The sequence below is a fragment of the Diabrotica undecimpunctata genome, chromosome 3 (assembly GCF_040954645.1).
Source record: "Diabrotica undecimpunctata isolate CICGRU chromosome 3, icDiaUnde3, whole genome shotgun sequence".
NCBI classification, from domain to species: domain Eukaryota; kingdom Metazoa; phylum Arthropoda; class Insecta; order Coleoptera; family Chrysomelidae; genus Diabrotica; species Diabrotica undecimpunctata.
The window spans coordinates 125,837,764-125,852,492 of NC_092805.1; the positions used below are offsets into that span (position 1 = coordinate 125,837,764).

A 14,729-nucleotide genomic window follows, 5' to 3' on the forward strand; every position below is an offset into this window, starting at 1 on the left:
TCGATTTTTATTAAAGGTTTACATAAAATTTGCCCTTATCATATTACATATCTATACACTTGACAAATACAAAATATTTATGAATACATATACTTTTATAACACTATTAATTATAATATATAATAAATCTAGTGAGACATTTGGCTCGGAACAAATCTTAACAGATTTTTAAATTCAATTTTGATTTCTTAGTCCATTGTTAGGTAATAATACTCTTTGTCATTAACAGACTTTAAAATATTAGCTTATTGTCAATTTTAGGTAACAAAGTAAACTCAGTTAAGTGTTAATATAACAAGTGCCTTTCCTACAAGCAATTGCAAATCTGATATAGATATATGTTTCTCCATAAATTAAATTAAATACATACTTTATTACAACTTTCATTGCATGCCATTTATGCTATCATGATTATACTGCGTCTCCTAATTTGAGAAATAGTAGAAAATTTAAAAATATTTTATTATTAAGAAAAAAAATATAAGGGATGATATACCCCAAAAAAATACATGGAATTTTATGAAAGTATGAGCTGTACTTAAAGTTATATTACGATAATGTTGTTCTTTAACATAACCAAAGATTAAAAATTATATTTAATAGTCATACTTGGTGGAATTTGTTATTTAATCAAGCTTTCTGTATAATGTTGTGTATGTAATTGTGTTTACAATTATCAATGTACTGTTACTGTTACTGTTTTTGGAGAAAACATTACAGTGCCACTTATAACATCTATATTATCCTTCTTTTCTTGTTTTCAAAGATGGTGTCTCAATCCTACAATCCATAAAACAGCTTACGCGGTCCTACTCCCCCCAGGAACTTTGGTTTACCTAAAGACATTGTCTTAGATTTCACTTAGATGACAAAATGGCACTAAAACGAAAACAAATATGTAAAAAGCTGGAATGTCACATCCTAAAATATCAAAGACCAATAAATTATTTAAGAACTGGAACACCATAACCATATTATAACAGATATATTTATCATATCAGAATATTTTACATTGGAGTTAAGAAATATGCTCGAGATCTGGCAGGAGTATCAATACTTACTACTTTATAAGTAATTTAAATTAGCATCGACGAAAATATATATGAAACCAGACTATAATGCAGGTTACAATAATTGTTGTGGATGAAAGATCCATTTTATGCACCTGATATGAGCAAAACAATGAAAGAAAAAGAGATTATTTGACCAGCTACATGGCATAGTAGACAACATTATTAATCGGGACAGTAAAAATTCGTAATGGGCAATTTTAATTTTAAACTTGAGAATACCACCATACCATTAATTTTGCAGAGATTCAGCGACAAACAATTAAATATACACAATACATTCTTCCATCACAAGCCATATCATAAATATACATTTAATAACACGAGAAGCCAACATTTATCGACTTTGTAATCACTAACAAAAAAGTGCACCCTAACAACACACCTGACGTAAGAACAACTGACTAAAGCCACCAAATATCACACAACATAATTTGTTTATAAAAACTTATTTAAAACTTAAATTTTTACACATAAATCGTCGAGAAGAAGGGAACCAAACTATATAAAAAAATTTAATGTAAAATAAGAGCGCTACCATCATATACCAAAGACGAATAGAAAACTAGATATCCTGGAACTGCATAGCGATGAAAAAGCCTAGGTAAAAATAAAAGATATCAGTACGGCAGAGAAATAAGCCAAAGAACAATCAACACAAACAAAACAAAAAATAATAAACCATGGTTTACCTACACATAAGATCAAGATCGCAGCTAAGAAAGAACAAGATGCCTGTATTTATGAAAAATAAGCAACAGGAATCCATAGACATCCGAAATTTATAAAGAAGTTACGTTAATAGTTATTTAACCAACAAGTGTATTAATAAGGGCGATTAACAATTGAGATATATTAACGCGCGAGCGAAGCGAGTGCGTTAATGTTCGAGATTGTTAATCGCCATTTTAATTCACGAGTTCGTTACAAAACTTTTCCGTCGACCGAACTTTTCAGAAATAAAAATATCTGAGTTTAAATTTTTATTTACTTAACGATAAATAATGACATACAATGACAGACAGTACTTACAGCGGCTATGTCATTTTAAATAATTTTTTAGTGGGAATATAAATAGGTACCTATATGTTTGGTTGTCTACACCACAGGTCACTGCCAATCACAGAGCGTTAAATGTGGTTAAATTATTATACAAGCAATGTATGTTGTGTTGCCTATAATAAAATCGTTCATTAATAGAAAATCATTCATTAATAGGGGTCATTAATCAATGATTTTGAGGGTGTTAAAATTAATCATAAATGGATGGTCGACGGAAAAAGTAAATAAATAAGATAAGAAAACTAAAGCAGAACATACTGGAAAAGATTCTTAGCAGAAATAAAGCATGGTATGTATGGAAGTCAAAAGAAGTTAGGAAACATGCTGAGAGAAAGAAAGAAAAAATAAATGAGAAAATACAAACATTAAAAAACCTAAAGCCTGAATAGAACAATTTTAAATCCTGTTCAATAATATCGATATATACACCGAAGAATGATATCAAAGTAACGTAGATATTGACGACGATATTGACAATGACGAAGATATATCTAGTGAAGAGCTACAAATAGCATTCAAGAAAATGAAAAACAGGAAATTTCCAGGAACTGGTGATATTAATAAGGAAATTTTTAAGTACAAAAATATTTCAAAAAATACCTAGAATTTATACCATAACAGAGGAATGGAGAACAAAAATAACGATGCCAATATATAAATAAAGACTAAAAACCAACCTACATAATTATTATAGGGAAATAACGCTGCTCAAGAATTAATTTCTTAAATTAACCACAAAAGTAATTCCGTACCTCAGAGCAAAACTGTATTAAGTCCAAAATTTCAGTTTTCTACTTTTTTGGCTCACTGGGATTAAAATTTTCCGCTCTATTCAATGGTGCTTCTTATTCGCTGTTTCGACTGAAATTGGCCAAAATAACCTTTTATGAACAGTAGTAAGTCCACATTGCGCTTAGAGCAAAACAGTATCTTCTGCATTTCAAATGTATTAGATCCAAAGTGGTGTGTACATTTCCCAGGGCAAAACCATATTATGTCCAACAAAAAGTATTATGTCCCACATAATGTAATTCAGGCAAAGCATTAAGTCCACTATCTTTTAAAATTTGACAAGTCTGTGCTTGTTGAGGTGTGAATTACATAGTACAATACGTGCGTTTGTTCAGTTCGCTATTTGCAGTGTATTGAAGCGCATGTTCTCTTCGCTTTTAAACCCGGTGTTATATTTTTTGTTTAAGTCGTGCATGTTAAATTAAACGAGATAGCCAAAAATGGAAGATAGAGCCCACAGAATTCTTCAGCTTGCGCTGAGCGGTAAACAAAACGTGAATAATGAATCCTCATCAGTGGAAAATATTTCTAGTAAACGTAAGTATTTCTAATGATAAATAATAAGTTTAACTACATTATAAAGGCAAATAAGATAGACATTATAAAGACAAATAAAAAAAGGATGAATTATTTTGTTCTTGTTATATAAGATACGGAGTCACTTATAATAGCTGATATTATTGTTTTAGAAAAGTAAAAGAAATAAATCTCAAAGCTCTTGTCAATATATTTCTCTTTTTTGCCTGTACATCTTTTTTTTTATTGTTTTAGACTACCTTGAGAGTCAGAATTCGGATGAGGCTATGGCTGTACGGATCACATCACCGTCTTTGTTAGATATATCTTACAACTTTGTTAACCTTCAGGAGGATACAACTGAAATGCAGCTAAATGCAGCTGCTGTTGTTTCAGATGTACCTAAAGACATACCTTCTTCAAGTAGCAGCTTGCTTATTAACGAAATTAAGCAACCACCACTGGAGCTCAATTCATCTACAAGTACCATACACCAAGACGAGGAAGATCCATTTGAATATTCGGGAAGTTCATTTGTTCCTAGCATTAATTCGAGTACTGACAATATTTTTGAAATCACAAATGAGGGTGAAGATGAAAATGAAAAAGAGGTCATGGTAGCCGATCATCAAAGCAAAGGTAAGAAACGTTTAAGGAACGAAAGTACGTGGCAACGAAACGAACGAAAAAAGAAGAGGATGGCAGGCCAACAATATAAATCTTCCAAAACTAAAAAGACTATAAAGGAAAGGAAGGTTCGAGAGCCTTGTAGAAACTGCCGTTTAAAATGCAATGAAAACATCTTAGGTCCTCAGAGAGCACAAATTCACCGACAATTTTGGAATTACGAGACAACCATAGATCAAAAAAGACAGTTTTTATGTTCTTGTCTTGAAAAAATGTGTATCAAAAGAAAAAGAGAACGAACAGGTGCTCGAGCTGGAAAACGCCATTGTAACTGGAAATATTTTTTTACCATTGAAGGAAAGAGGTTTCAAGTTTGCAGTAAGTTCTTTTTGCGTACTCTAGATATTTCTCAATCTTTTGTTAGATGTGCACTTGAAAAAATGCAAACAAGTGGAGTTGTAGAATGTGACAAAAGAGGAAAGCAGCCATCTATAAATAAAGTAAAGAATGAGGTAAAGGACAGGATTCGTGAGCATATAATGGCCTACCCATGTGAAGAATCACATTATAGTCGAAGAAGGACGGCGAAAAAATATTTAGGAGGTCACTTAAATATTTCTACAATGTTTAGGATGTTTAAAAAAGAGTGTGATTTGAAAAACATTCCTTCATACGAAGTAGGCAAAGAATGGCTTTACAATCACATTTTAGAGGCCGATAGACGGTACAAATTAAAACAGATAGACAAGGAGATGTCCATCAATAACCCTGGACAAAAAGTTTTAATGATAGATTTACAAAAATGTCTTCCTTGCCCAAAGCTAACTAACTCTCAAAGTTTTTACAGTCTAAAACTCTGGTGTTTTAATTATACAATTTATGATTCAACGGAAAAACAGGCGAACTGTCTAATGTGGGATGAATAAATTGCTGGCCGAGGTGGAAACGAAATGGCCTCATGCTTGGTCCAATACATTCATTCATTACCTCAAAGCACAACTTCGGTTGTTATTTGGACCGATAACTGCCCATCCCAAAACCGGAACATACAAATGATTATGTGCTACTTTTATCTACTTTCGAGATATCCACATATAAAAGAAATAACTCACAAATTCCTTTTGCGAGGGCATACGCACATGGAGGTGGACAGTATACATTCAGTTATAGAACGAGAAGCTGAAAAATGTCCTAATTTTCAAATTATTACTCCAAGGGATTGGTTACAGTTGGCTAGAATTTCCGGAAAAAACAAAGATTTCAAAGTGTATGAAATGACAACGTCTAATTTTAAATATGTACAATTGTACAATTCTTGCGATTCACCATTTCAAAATAAAAAGAAAACTGAGAACAACGAAAAATTTTTAATTTCACAAGCAGTATGTATGCAATTCAGACAAGAAAATCCTGGGATTCTGTACTTTAAAACAGACTTCGATTTGGAATTTTAGAGTGTAGACTTTAACCGAAGAGTTGGTAGAAGAAATCATCAATCTTTAGAAGATTCTCTGGTTTCCTTGAGAGATACCTTAAATCCGATAAGTACTAAAAAATTCAATGATCTTTAAAAGCTGCTAAAGTGGGTTTCAGCGAGGTTTCACTATTTTTTTCAGACTCTAGTACATAAAGACACAATTCAGATTACTGATAATTAGCGGAAGTAGCCCTGCATTTGTTTAGTTTTTAATTATTATTTTGTTACGTACTTCAAAAGTTATTGTTAAATTTTTTACTTAATAAAAATACAGTTACTTTACGACCATTTCTGTTTTTTAATTAAACTTTTTTCTAGTTTTTTTTACTTGCTCGTATTAATGGTTTTGTTACAAACACTTCCGTATAGTATTTTTAATTCTGTATATCCAAATATTTCCTTAATTTTGTAAAATAGGTATGATGTTTTCCATAATGGAGATTTTGCCACAAGATAGGTGGAAAAATTAATGTTAAGCCACAGTCAAAAATTTATTTTTCAGAGCAAAAATAAGTAAAGACCATTTTTTTCAAAAACAGTAGTATTCAAAAAATTTTTTTTTAGTGGTAAAAAGAACAATGATTATTATTCATATTTAAAAGAATTTGCTAAATAAAATTTAATGTAATTAATGGAAAATGTTACAAAACAGTAAAAATAATTTTTATTTTCGCTCTCCTGTAAAATTTATATTTTGTGACTTAATACACTTTTGTTCTGAGGTACGGAATTACTATTTAAATGGGAATAAGCCACAATTAAAAGTTAAAGTACGTTTATTGACGTTTCAATTTCCACTTCGGAGATCGTTCTCAAAATAAACGTACTTTAACCTTTGTGGCTTATTCCCATTTAAATAGTATTGAAACACAGCACAGATTGCACACATAGCATTGAAAATGGCAAATAGTCGAAACGTTTAAGCAATAAAAAATATGCTAAAGTGTCATGCGATAAATAAATAATCCGACCTGTAAAACAAACATAATGTGTTGATATTTTAAACCGAAAATATTCTTATATTAAATTGTCATATAAAAGACAATTCGAAAAGAATTTAATATTGCGTTGTATGGAACGTAAATAAAATGGAACGTTTTCAGGTATTATGACATCAAAGAAAGTTGAAATTATATTCTCATATAATATGATTTCAGAAAACTTTCTGGCTAAAGCATTTTATTATTCCCAAATATTATTTCAACCATTTATAGATAAATGAGGTTTTTAGGTTTTTATTAAAAATCGTTTATCAAATTTATGACTAATGAGTAATAGAAATACCTAAAAAGATACAAAAAATAACAGAATTATTTTATAAAATCGAGTAGTAAATATTATAATGGGTACGTATCTAATTACAAAAATGTTTATACTAAATTCAAAATATTTACCAATTAAACTATCAAGTCTTTATTAAGCCATTCTTATAGTTCAAGAATTTATAAATTATTTTCGGAGGATGATGTTTTTAATACAAATAGTATATAATCAATACAAATAGTATATACAATATATTTAGAATAAATGGGGAACTAACCGATAGTTTCAGGGTCACAAAGGGCGTGAGACAAGGCTGCATACTAAGCCCAATTCTATTTAACATCTATGGTGAATGGATAATGCGGAAAGCTACTGAGGGCTGGAACGGTGGCATCACCATTGGCGGGAAGAAGATTTGCAACTTGAGATATGCAGATGATACTATCCTCGCTAGTTCTGAAGCTGAATTGATTCACCTGCTACAACGGATAGAAGACGTAAGCTTAACGATGGGTCTTAAAATAAACAGAGATAAAACGAGAATCATGATAATTGACAGAGCTAACAACAATCAAAATCATCTGGTCATGATAAACAATATCGCTGTTGTAGATAAATTTGTGTACCTGGGCTCATTAATAACCAACAAAGGAGGCTGTACTCAAGAAATAAAGCGGCGGTCAGCAATCGCAAAAAGCGCTATGGCAAAATTAACAAAAATTTGGAAAAGCCATGAAATAACTACCGATACAAAAATGAGACTAGTAAGAAGTCTAGTTTTTCCAGTTTTTACTTATGCATCGGAATGCTGGACCCTTACTGAGAAAGACAAAAAGAACATAGATGTATTTGAGATGTACTGCTGGAGACGAATGCTGAGAATACCATGGGTGGCCCGAAGAACAAATGAATCCATACTGGACCAGCTTAACATAAAGAAAAGACTAAGAACACAAATATCAGAACAAATAATAAGCTATTTTGGACATGTCCTTCGAAGAAATGGTCTTGAAAAACTTACCATCCAGGGAAAAGTAGAAGGCAAAAGAAATAGAGGTAGATCTCCCACACGATACACGGACCATATTGTTGCTACCATTGGCGCTCCATTGTCAGAATGTGCTAGAATGGCAGAAGATAGAAAAACGTGGAGGAACATTGGGAAATTTAGTTAATAGCTTCATGATATCACGATACCTGCATCAGGTTAACGACTAAGAAGAAGAAGAAGTATATAATCGGGTAATCTGGTGGCATAATTTCCATGGACCAGCTAGTAAAAAATAGATGAGTACCTCTAAAAATATTCCAAACATTTGTTTTTTCCAAACAAAATTGTTTTATTTTTTTAATTCTTCAAGCTATCCTTATAAATGTTCTTCAACTAAGGAGTAATGATGTCCATCGCAGGTATATATTCCTACATTTTATACAACAACTGAGGAAGAACAGTACCTAATGCTGATACTAGTTTCGCACATACCGTAAAATTCATTCGCGCCAGGATTATTCTTGTGCAAGGTATTGTTCCTTGAAGAATTATTTATAGTACCTTATACGTAATATATTAAAAATATGTAAAAACACAGAAATTTTGAAAATAAAAAGCTATATTCTACAAGTTGACATGATAAAATTTATTATTATAATCGTAAACAAACAGTCCAATTACAGAAATTATATATTTATCATAAGATTGCAACTTTTTTCGACTGGGACCAACTTTTGACGAACTTATGTACTAGTATCAAACAACTAATTTGATTTGGAAAAATCCGACCCTGCACTCAGTTCTTACATTGTCAATCCACATAAAACTAGTTTTTTGTGGTAAAAAATATGCAAAATAAGTACAGTTTTATATATATTGAGTGACAAAAAAAGGTAGACACCCACATATATCTATGAGGTTTTAATAATTTTTGGTATACATGTTTAATCTTTCTTACTAGTCTTCTTCTTCTTCTTCGCGCGACTAGGATTACTCCTGTTTGTCTGCCTCTTATTCTGTTTCAGTCGTTGTTGACTGTACATTATCTTTCCACCTTTTTGGCGGTCTTCCAACGGGTCTTCTGCTATACGGCTTGTTGTTTTTACAGATGTTCGCTAACCTATCTGGTCCCATTCGGTTTACATGTTCGTTCCAGTTTTTTTTCTTGTTTTTATCCACCTGTTAATATTTTGAATTTTGCATTGTTCGCGTATACTTCTGTCTATTAATGATATGCTCGCTATTGATCTTCACACTTTCATTTCGATATTGTTGATTTGTTGTTTCGTCTTTTTTGTATCGGTCCTTGTCTCCGCTGCATATGTTAGGATTGGTCTTACGGTTGTCTTGTATACTTTCATTTTGCTTTCCGTGGTCAGATATTTGTTTCTCCATATGGTTTCTCGGAGGCAACCACTTACTCTTGCCGCTTTTTATGCTTGCCTTGTGGTCTCTGTTATATCCCTTATATCCCTGTCACTAGTGATCTCTACTCCTAAGTAATTGAATTTCATTACTTGTTCTACAATTTTGCCGTCTATTTCTAGTTTGCATTTACGCGGCTCTTTGCAGATCACTATACATTTAGTTTTTTTTACTGATATTCTCATATTAAGTTTGTTTGCTGTGATATTGAAGGTGTAAAGCTGCCTTTGTAGGTAATCTTCGTTCAATTAGTACTGCATCATCGGCATAGCATGGTATCGTGATTTTATGCGCTCCCATGTGGTATTCGTGTCGTTTTCTTACTTCGTTAATTATTTGATTCATCACCATATTGAATAACAATGGGCTGAACGAGTCTCCTTGGCAGATTCCTTCTTTTAGTTCTATGCATTCTGTTCCCCTGTTGGCATTATAACTCTGGTCTTATTGTTCTTGTTAATTTCATTAATTGTCCTTATTATCTGATGGTCTATTTGTTCAGCTTGTAATAAATTTAAGATGTCATTTCGCTTCACCCTGTCAAAAGCACTTTTTAAATCTACAAAACACATCTATGCTGGTTTTCCATATTCAATAGACTTCTCTATTATTTGTCTGATGATAAAAATTGCTTCTATTGTGCTGCGGTCCTTCCGGAAGCCTAGTTGTTCATCTGCCATGTTCGCTTTTTCCTCGATTTTATCTTTTATGACTGCCGTTAACAATTTTAATGTGTTATTCATCAGACTAATGCCTCTATAATTTTCAGGATTTCTCGAGTCTCCCTTTTTAAGTATCGATAGCAGGAGACTTTCCTTCCATTCCGCTGGTACTACTCCGGTATTTATTATATCGACGAATAATTTTAGGAGCCATTTGCGTAGTGTTGTTCCTCCATATTTTAGCAGTTCACTGTTTATCTTATCAGGACCAGGTGCTTTTCTGTTTTTTAATTTTTTTATTAGTTCTTGTAGCTCTTCTTCTGATATTAGTACTCTATCGAGAGTTTCGTTAGTGATTCTTTCTCTGTTCTCTTCTTCTCCTTCTCCATATAATTTTGTGAAATGCTCAGTCCATTGCTCCTCCGTAATGTTATCTATGCGTAGAAATCCATTTATTTCTGTTTTTTGTCTCCTTATCATCTTCCACACTTGTAAAATGATTAAAGTTTTAGCTTGGTGCGTGAACATTTCAGAAGCTGATTCAATAATATGTTGAGGATCGACGATTTCTTATACACTGATTCATACGCCTGGGCATTATTCTGATGAGGTATTCATTATGATGTTAATGTATTTTATTCCAGGCTACTGCAACTTCGTGAGTAAAAGCTGCTAAAGTCTGTGGAGGGTGTTGCAAATTCAAGAACCTGCGACCTATCACGCCCCAGACATGTTTAATTTAAGCGACATCAGGCGAACGTGGTGGTTAAAGTAAATTATTAAACTGATGTTAATCCATGAATGCTAACAATTCTCTTGCAACATGCGGTCTGGCATTGTCTTAATGAAAAATCGTGTTTTGGATGGTATTTCCATATGGAATAAGATAAGGCTCCACTACTTCATGAATATACCATCGGGCTGTCATATTACCTCTGTTGAAAATTATTGGTGATCTCTTACCATAAGCAATAGCATACCATACCATAACTCCTATTGTGTGGTAACCGTGTTGCTCTCTATCAAATTTACGGTCACGTCTTTCACTACGTCACTTTCTCATTCTTGGGCGACCATCATGTACTTCCAAAAACCACCTGATTACATTCCCGGTCCCAAAGAATTTTTTCTTTAAACAGTGCAAACAGTCCCGCGGATGTTCAGCTGTAAGAGGTGGCATCCAATGTGGGCGATAATAAACAAAGGCCAAACTGTCGTATTCGGAGATATACCGTAGGCATCTAAACATTCCGTATATGTATTTATCACCTAGGACTTTTCTTGGTCCTTTGCGGCACGCAGCAATGTTTGAACCAATAGGCGGCGAGGTGCCAAACCGCATATGGAATGTTACATTGGTGCGAAATTCATATACGGAATGTTAAAAATATTCGTAGACAAAAAAAGATGACTTTTTATTAAAATCAATTAAAAGACGACTGATTCTAAAATATTTGTTAATGTATGATTAAATAATACTAAAAGAATGCAATAGGAAATAAAACAAAATATATTTAAATAAATAAAAAACACATTTTAATGTTTAAAATGTAATATTTTTGCGCAATACAACGCTCTCCACCATGTTTAGTTGCATTTGTTTGATTTGCAGCGATGTTGGACGAAAGATTGTGACTCCCAACTTTCTTCGGCTGATTAAAGTAGGTTGCACTCTTATAATGGCCTTGTGTTCAAATCGCCTTACCGAGGACCTTCCTGCCATGTTTAATAAACTTTCCCAAGCCGTTTTTGTTTTATTATGGGATAATCTTTCATGCAATAAATTTAAAGTTGATGAATCAGTTCCAAATGTAACATTTTTATCTTGTAGCGTATTAATAAAATTTGTAAACGAAAATTCTTGTTGTTTATCTGTTTTATTTTTGTTTAATATAATATCTTCTTCAATAATATTTTCATCAATGTTATCAATGGTTTTATCAATATAATGTTCTGTAATACTGGATCCTGCAAGCCCGCTATAAAATGAAAAAGGTTTAACTTTTTCGCTAAAAGGTAATTTAGCTACGTCGTATCGATCTTCAGGAGTAGTAGCAGGAACGTTGCAAAAAGATATATTAAAAAAATGTGCAATCGCAGCTTGATGCTTGCAAAAAGCACCTAATCTTCTAGCCTTACTGTTATTTCACTGAAATTGTTGGTTTGGTGGCCATGTATTGATACGTCTCTATAAGCGAGGCACTAGTCTTCCTTTCTTTTCCAATATTCAGTAATATATTTCTTCCACTGCAATTTTTTTTAATATTTGTAGCTCTCTAGCTTGAAAAATAAATACTTTTATATTCATTTAGCCATTTATATATGTCTTCTGTAGTAATTTTCATTAATAACACTGTATTTTAAACTTTTTGGTAAATCCATTATGTAAATAAACAAAGATCTAAACAGCACGGGCAAGTCTTTAAAAATGCCACGAAACAAAACCTTCATACAAATGTATGAAATGCAGTAAAAGAAAGAAATAATGTCTCTCTAATGTATAACATTCCATATATGAAGTTCGCACCAAAGTAACATCTCATATACGTGTTTGGTACCTCGTCGCCTATTGGTTGAAACATGCCCGCGTGCCGCAAAGAACCAATAGAAAAGTCCTAGGTGCCAAATACATATACGGAATGTTTAAATGCATACCGTAGGCATACCAACCATCAAATTCTTTTATCGATAGACCAAATTTATGCAACCCGATAATTTGACCACTCTCACAGTCACTTAGCTGGGACACCTGGCGAATTCTACGACCACTGGGCACTTTGAGCAATAAAAAAGGCTTCTTATTCAGCTACACGTAATTTACAATTAAAAGCCACTACAAAAATCATCTTTATACAGGGTGTTTCAAAAAGGTATGTCATAATTTAAATCACGCATTCCGGGGACAAAAATAAATTGATTGAATCCAACTTACCTTAGCACAAAAGTGTACACAAAAAAAGTTACAGCCCCTTGAAGTTACAAAATAAAAATTGGTTTTTGCATTATCTACTAAACTACTTGACATTTTATAATAAAAATGGACACGTTACTTTCTTGTTCTGAAAGCATTTTTCAAACAAAAGAAACAACAAAATCTAAGCGCACAGAAAAATTTTAAGGGAGGTGTGCAGCCCTAAATCCTCCCAAAGTTTTGAGTACGTTCAAATCAAATGAGTTTTGTGGCATCATTAGTTTAACAAATTATTTTTAAAATTTTTTTGTCTCCTAACACTTTTTTCAAAAAACAGTTTTTGTGCAGATACACATTCGGTATCGTTTTAATAAGAAAAACCGAATGCGCTGAAAAATCATATTTTTCTGACGAAATTGATTTGCAGCTTCAATTATTCTAACCCTCAATTTTTGTTCGTCCTCTATTGTTACAGAATACACTTTCCCTTTCATAAAACCCCAAAAGCAAAAGTCCATTGAACTTCTGGGTGGCCAAGAAATAGATGTGTCACGACCCCTTTCAATCGACCGACTAGGATACTGCCTGCAAATGTATTCCCGGACTTCATTACTGTAATGCGGTGGCGCGCCATCTTGTAGAAACCACATATTTTGCCTTATTGCAATATTCTCTTCTTCCAAATACTCTTGTAAATTGTTTGCCAAGAACTGCAAAAAATTATCACCATTTAAATTGTTGGGAAGAAATACTGGGCTTATTAAATTGTTTCTTAAATCCACAATTTCAGCCCAAACATTAACTTTGAAAGTCCTTTTGTGATGAGTTGTTTATTTGGCGTGAGAATTTTCGTCGGCCACAATGTGCTCGTTATGATGGTTTGTTATTCCATTTTTACTGAAGGTAGCCTCGTCGGTGAACAAAATATTTCTAATAAAATTAACATTTCGAGTGTTTTCCATTAACAACCAATCGCAAAATGCAATCCTTTTAGGATAATCTTTAACCAATAACTCTTGAACCGTTGTTAAGTGATAGGGTTTAAGCAGCTGATCCTTCAGAAGTCTCCAAACCCTTACGTGAGGAACATTTAGTTGAGCAGCTATTACCCTTGTACTTGTTCCAGGGACTTCTTCAATGATTTCTAAAATGTCTTCATCAGTTGCATCCATTATTGGACGACCACTATTGCCAGCAACTTGTGGTTGTAATGTACCCGTTTCCCGTAAACGACGATCAATGGTCAGAAATAATCGTCTATCGGGTCTATTTTGATTGGGGTATTTTACTGTATAACGCCTTGCGGCTGCTGCACTATCTCCTTGACATTCACCTACGATATTCCCGATAGTTTATTGAAATCATAATTTAATCTGATCCACCTTACCCAAAGTTATGTAATATCAAAAATTTTTAATTATAATCTTATTCACACAATAAACGACAGCTTCAAATTATTGACTATTATTGATAGAACTGTTTGTAATTATTGTATCCGTAGAAACTAATTGTAATTTTATGGCCAACTAGGAAAAAACTAGTTTTTCAAAAAAGTGATAACAGGCAAAAAAGTTTTACAAATAATGTGTTAAACTAATGATGCCACAAAATTTATTTGATTTAAACGTATTCAAAAGTTTGGGAGGATTTATGGCTGCAAACCCTCCTTAAATTTTTTCTGTGCGCTTAGATTTTGTTGTTTCTTTTGTATGAAAAATGCTTTCAGAACAAGAAAGTAACTTGTCTATTTTTATTACAAAATGTCAAGTAGTTTAGGAGATAATGCAAAAAAACAATTTTTATTTTGTAACTTCAAACGGCTGTAACTTTTTATGCACACTTTTGTATTAAGGTAAGTTGAATTCAATAAATTTATTTTTGTTCTCGGAATGCGTGATTTAATTTATGATATACCTTCTTTAAACACCCTGTA

The 14,729-nt window shown here is 32.6% G+C and overlaps 1 protein-coding gene across 1 annotated transcript; it reads left to right on the top strand.

The window, feature by feature from the left end:
• Window positions 1–6,015, top strand: LOC140437371 (uncharacterized). Its single transcript, XM_072526862.1, has 2 exons — window positions 1–3,461; window positions 3,696–6,015. The coding sequence occupies exons 1-2, from the start codon at window positions 3,365–3,367 to the stop codon at window positions 4,991–4,993; spliced, it is 1,395 nt and encodes a 464-aa protein (XP_072382963.1). The 5' UTR covers window positions 1–3,364; the 3' UTR covers window positions 4,994–6,015.
• The last annotated feature ends 8,714 nt before the right edge of the window (window positions 6,016–14,729 follow it).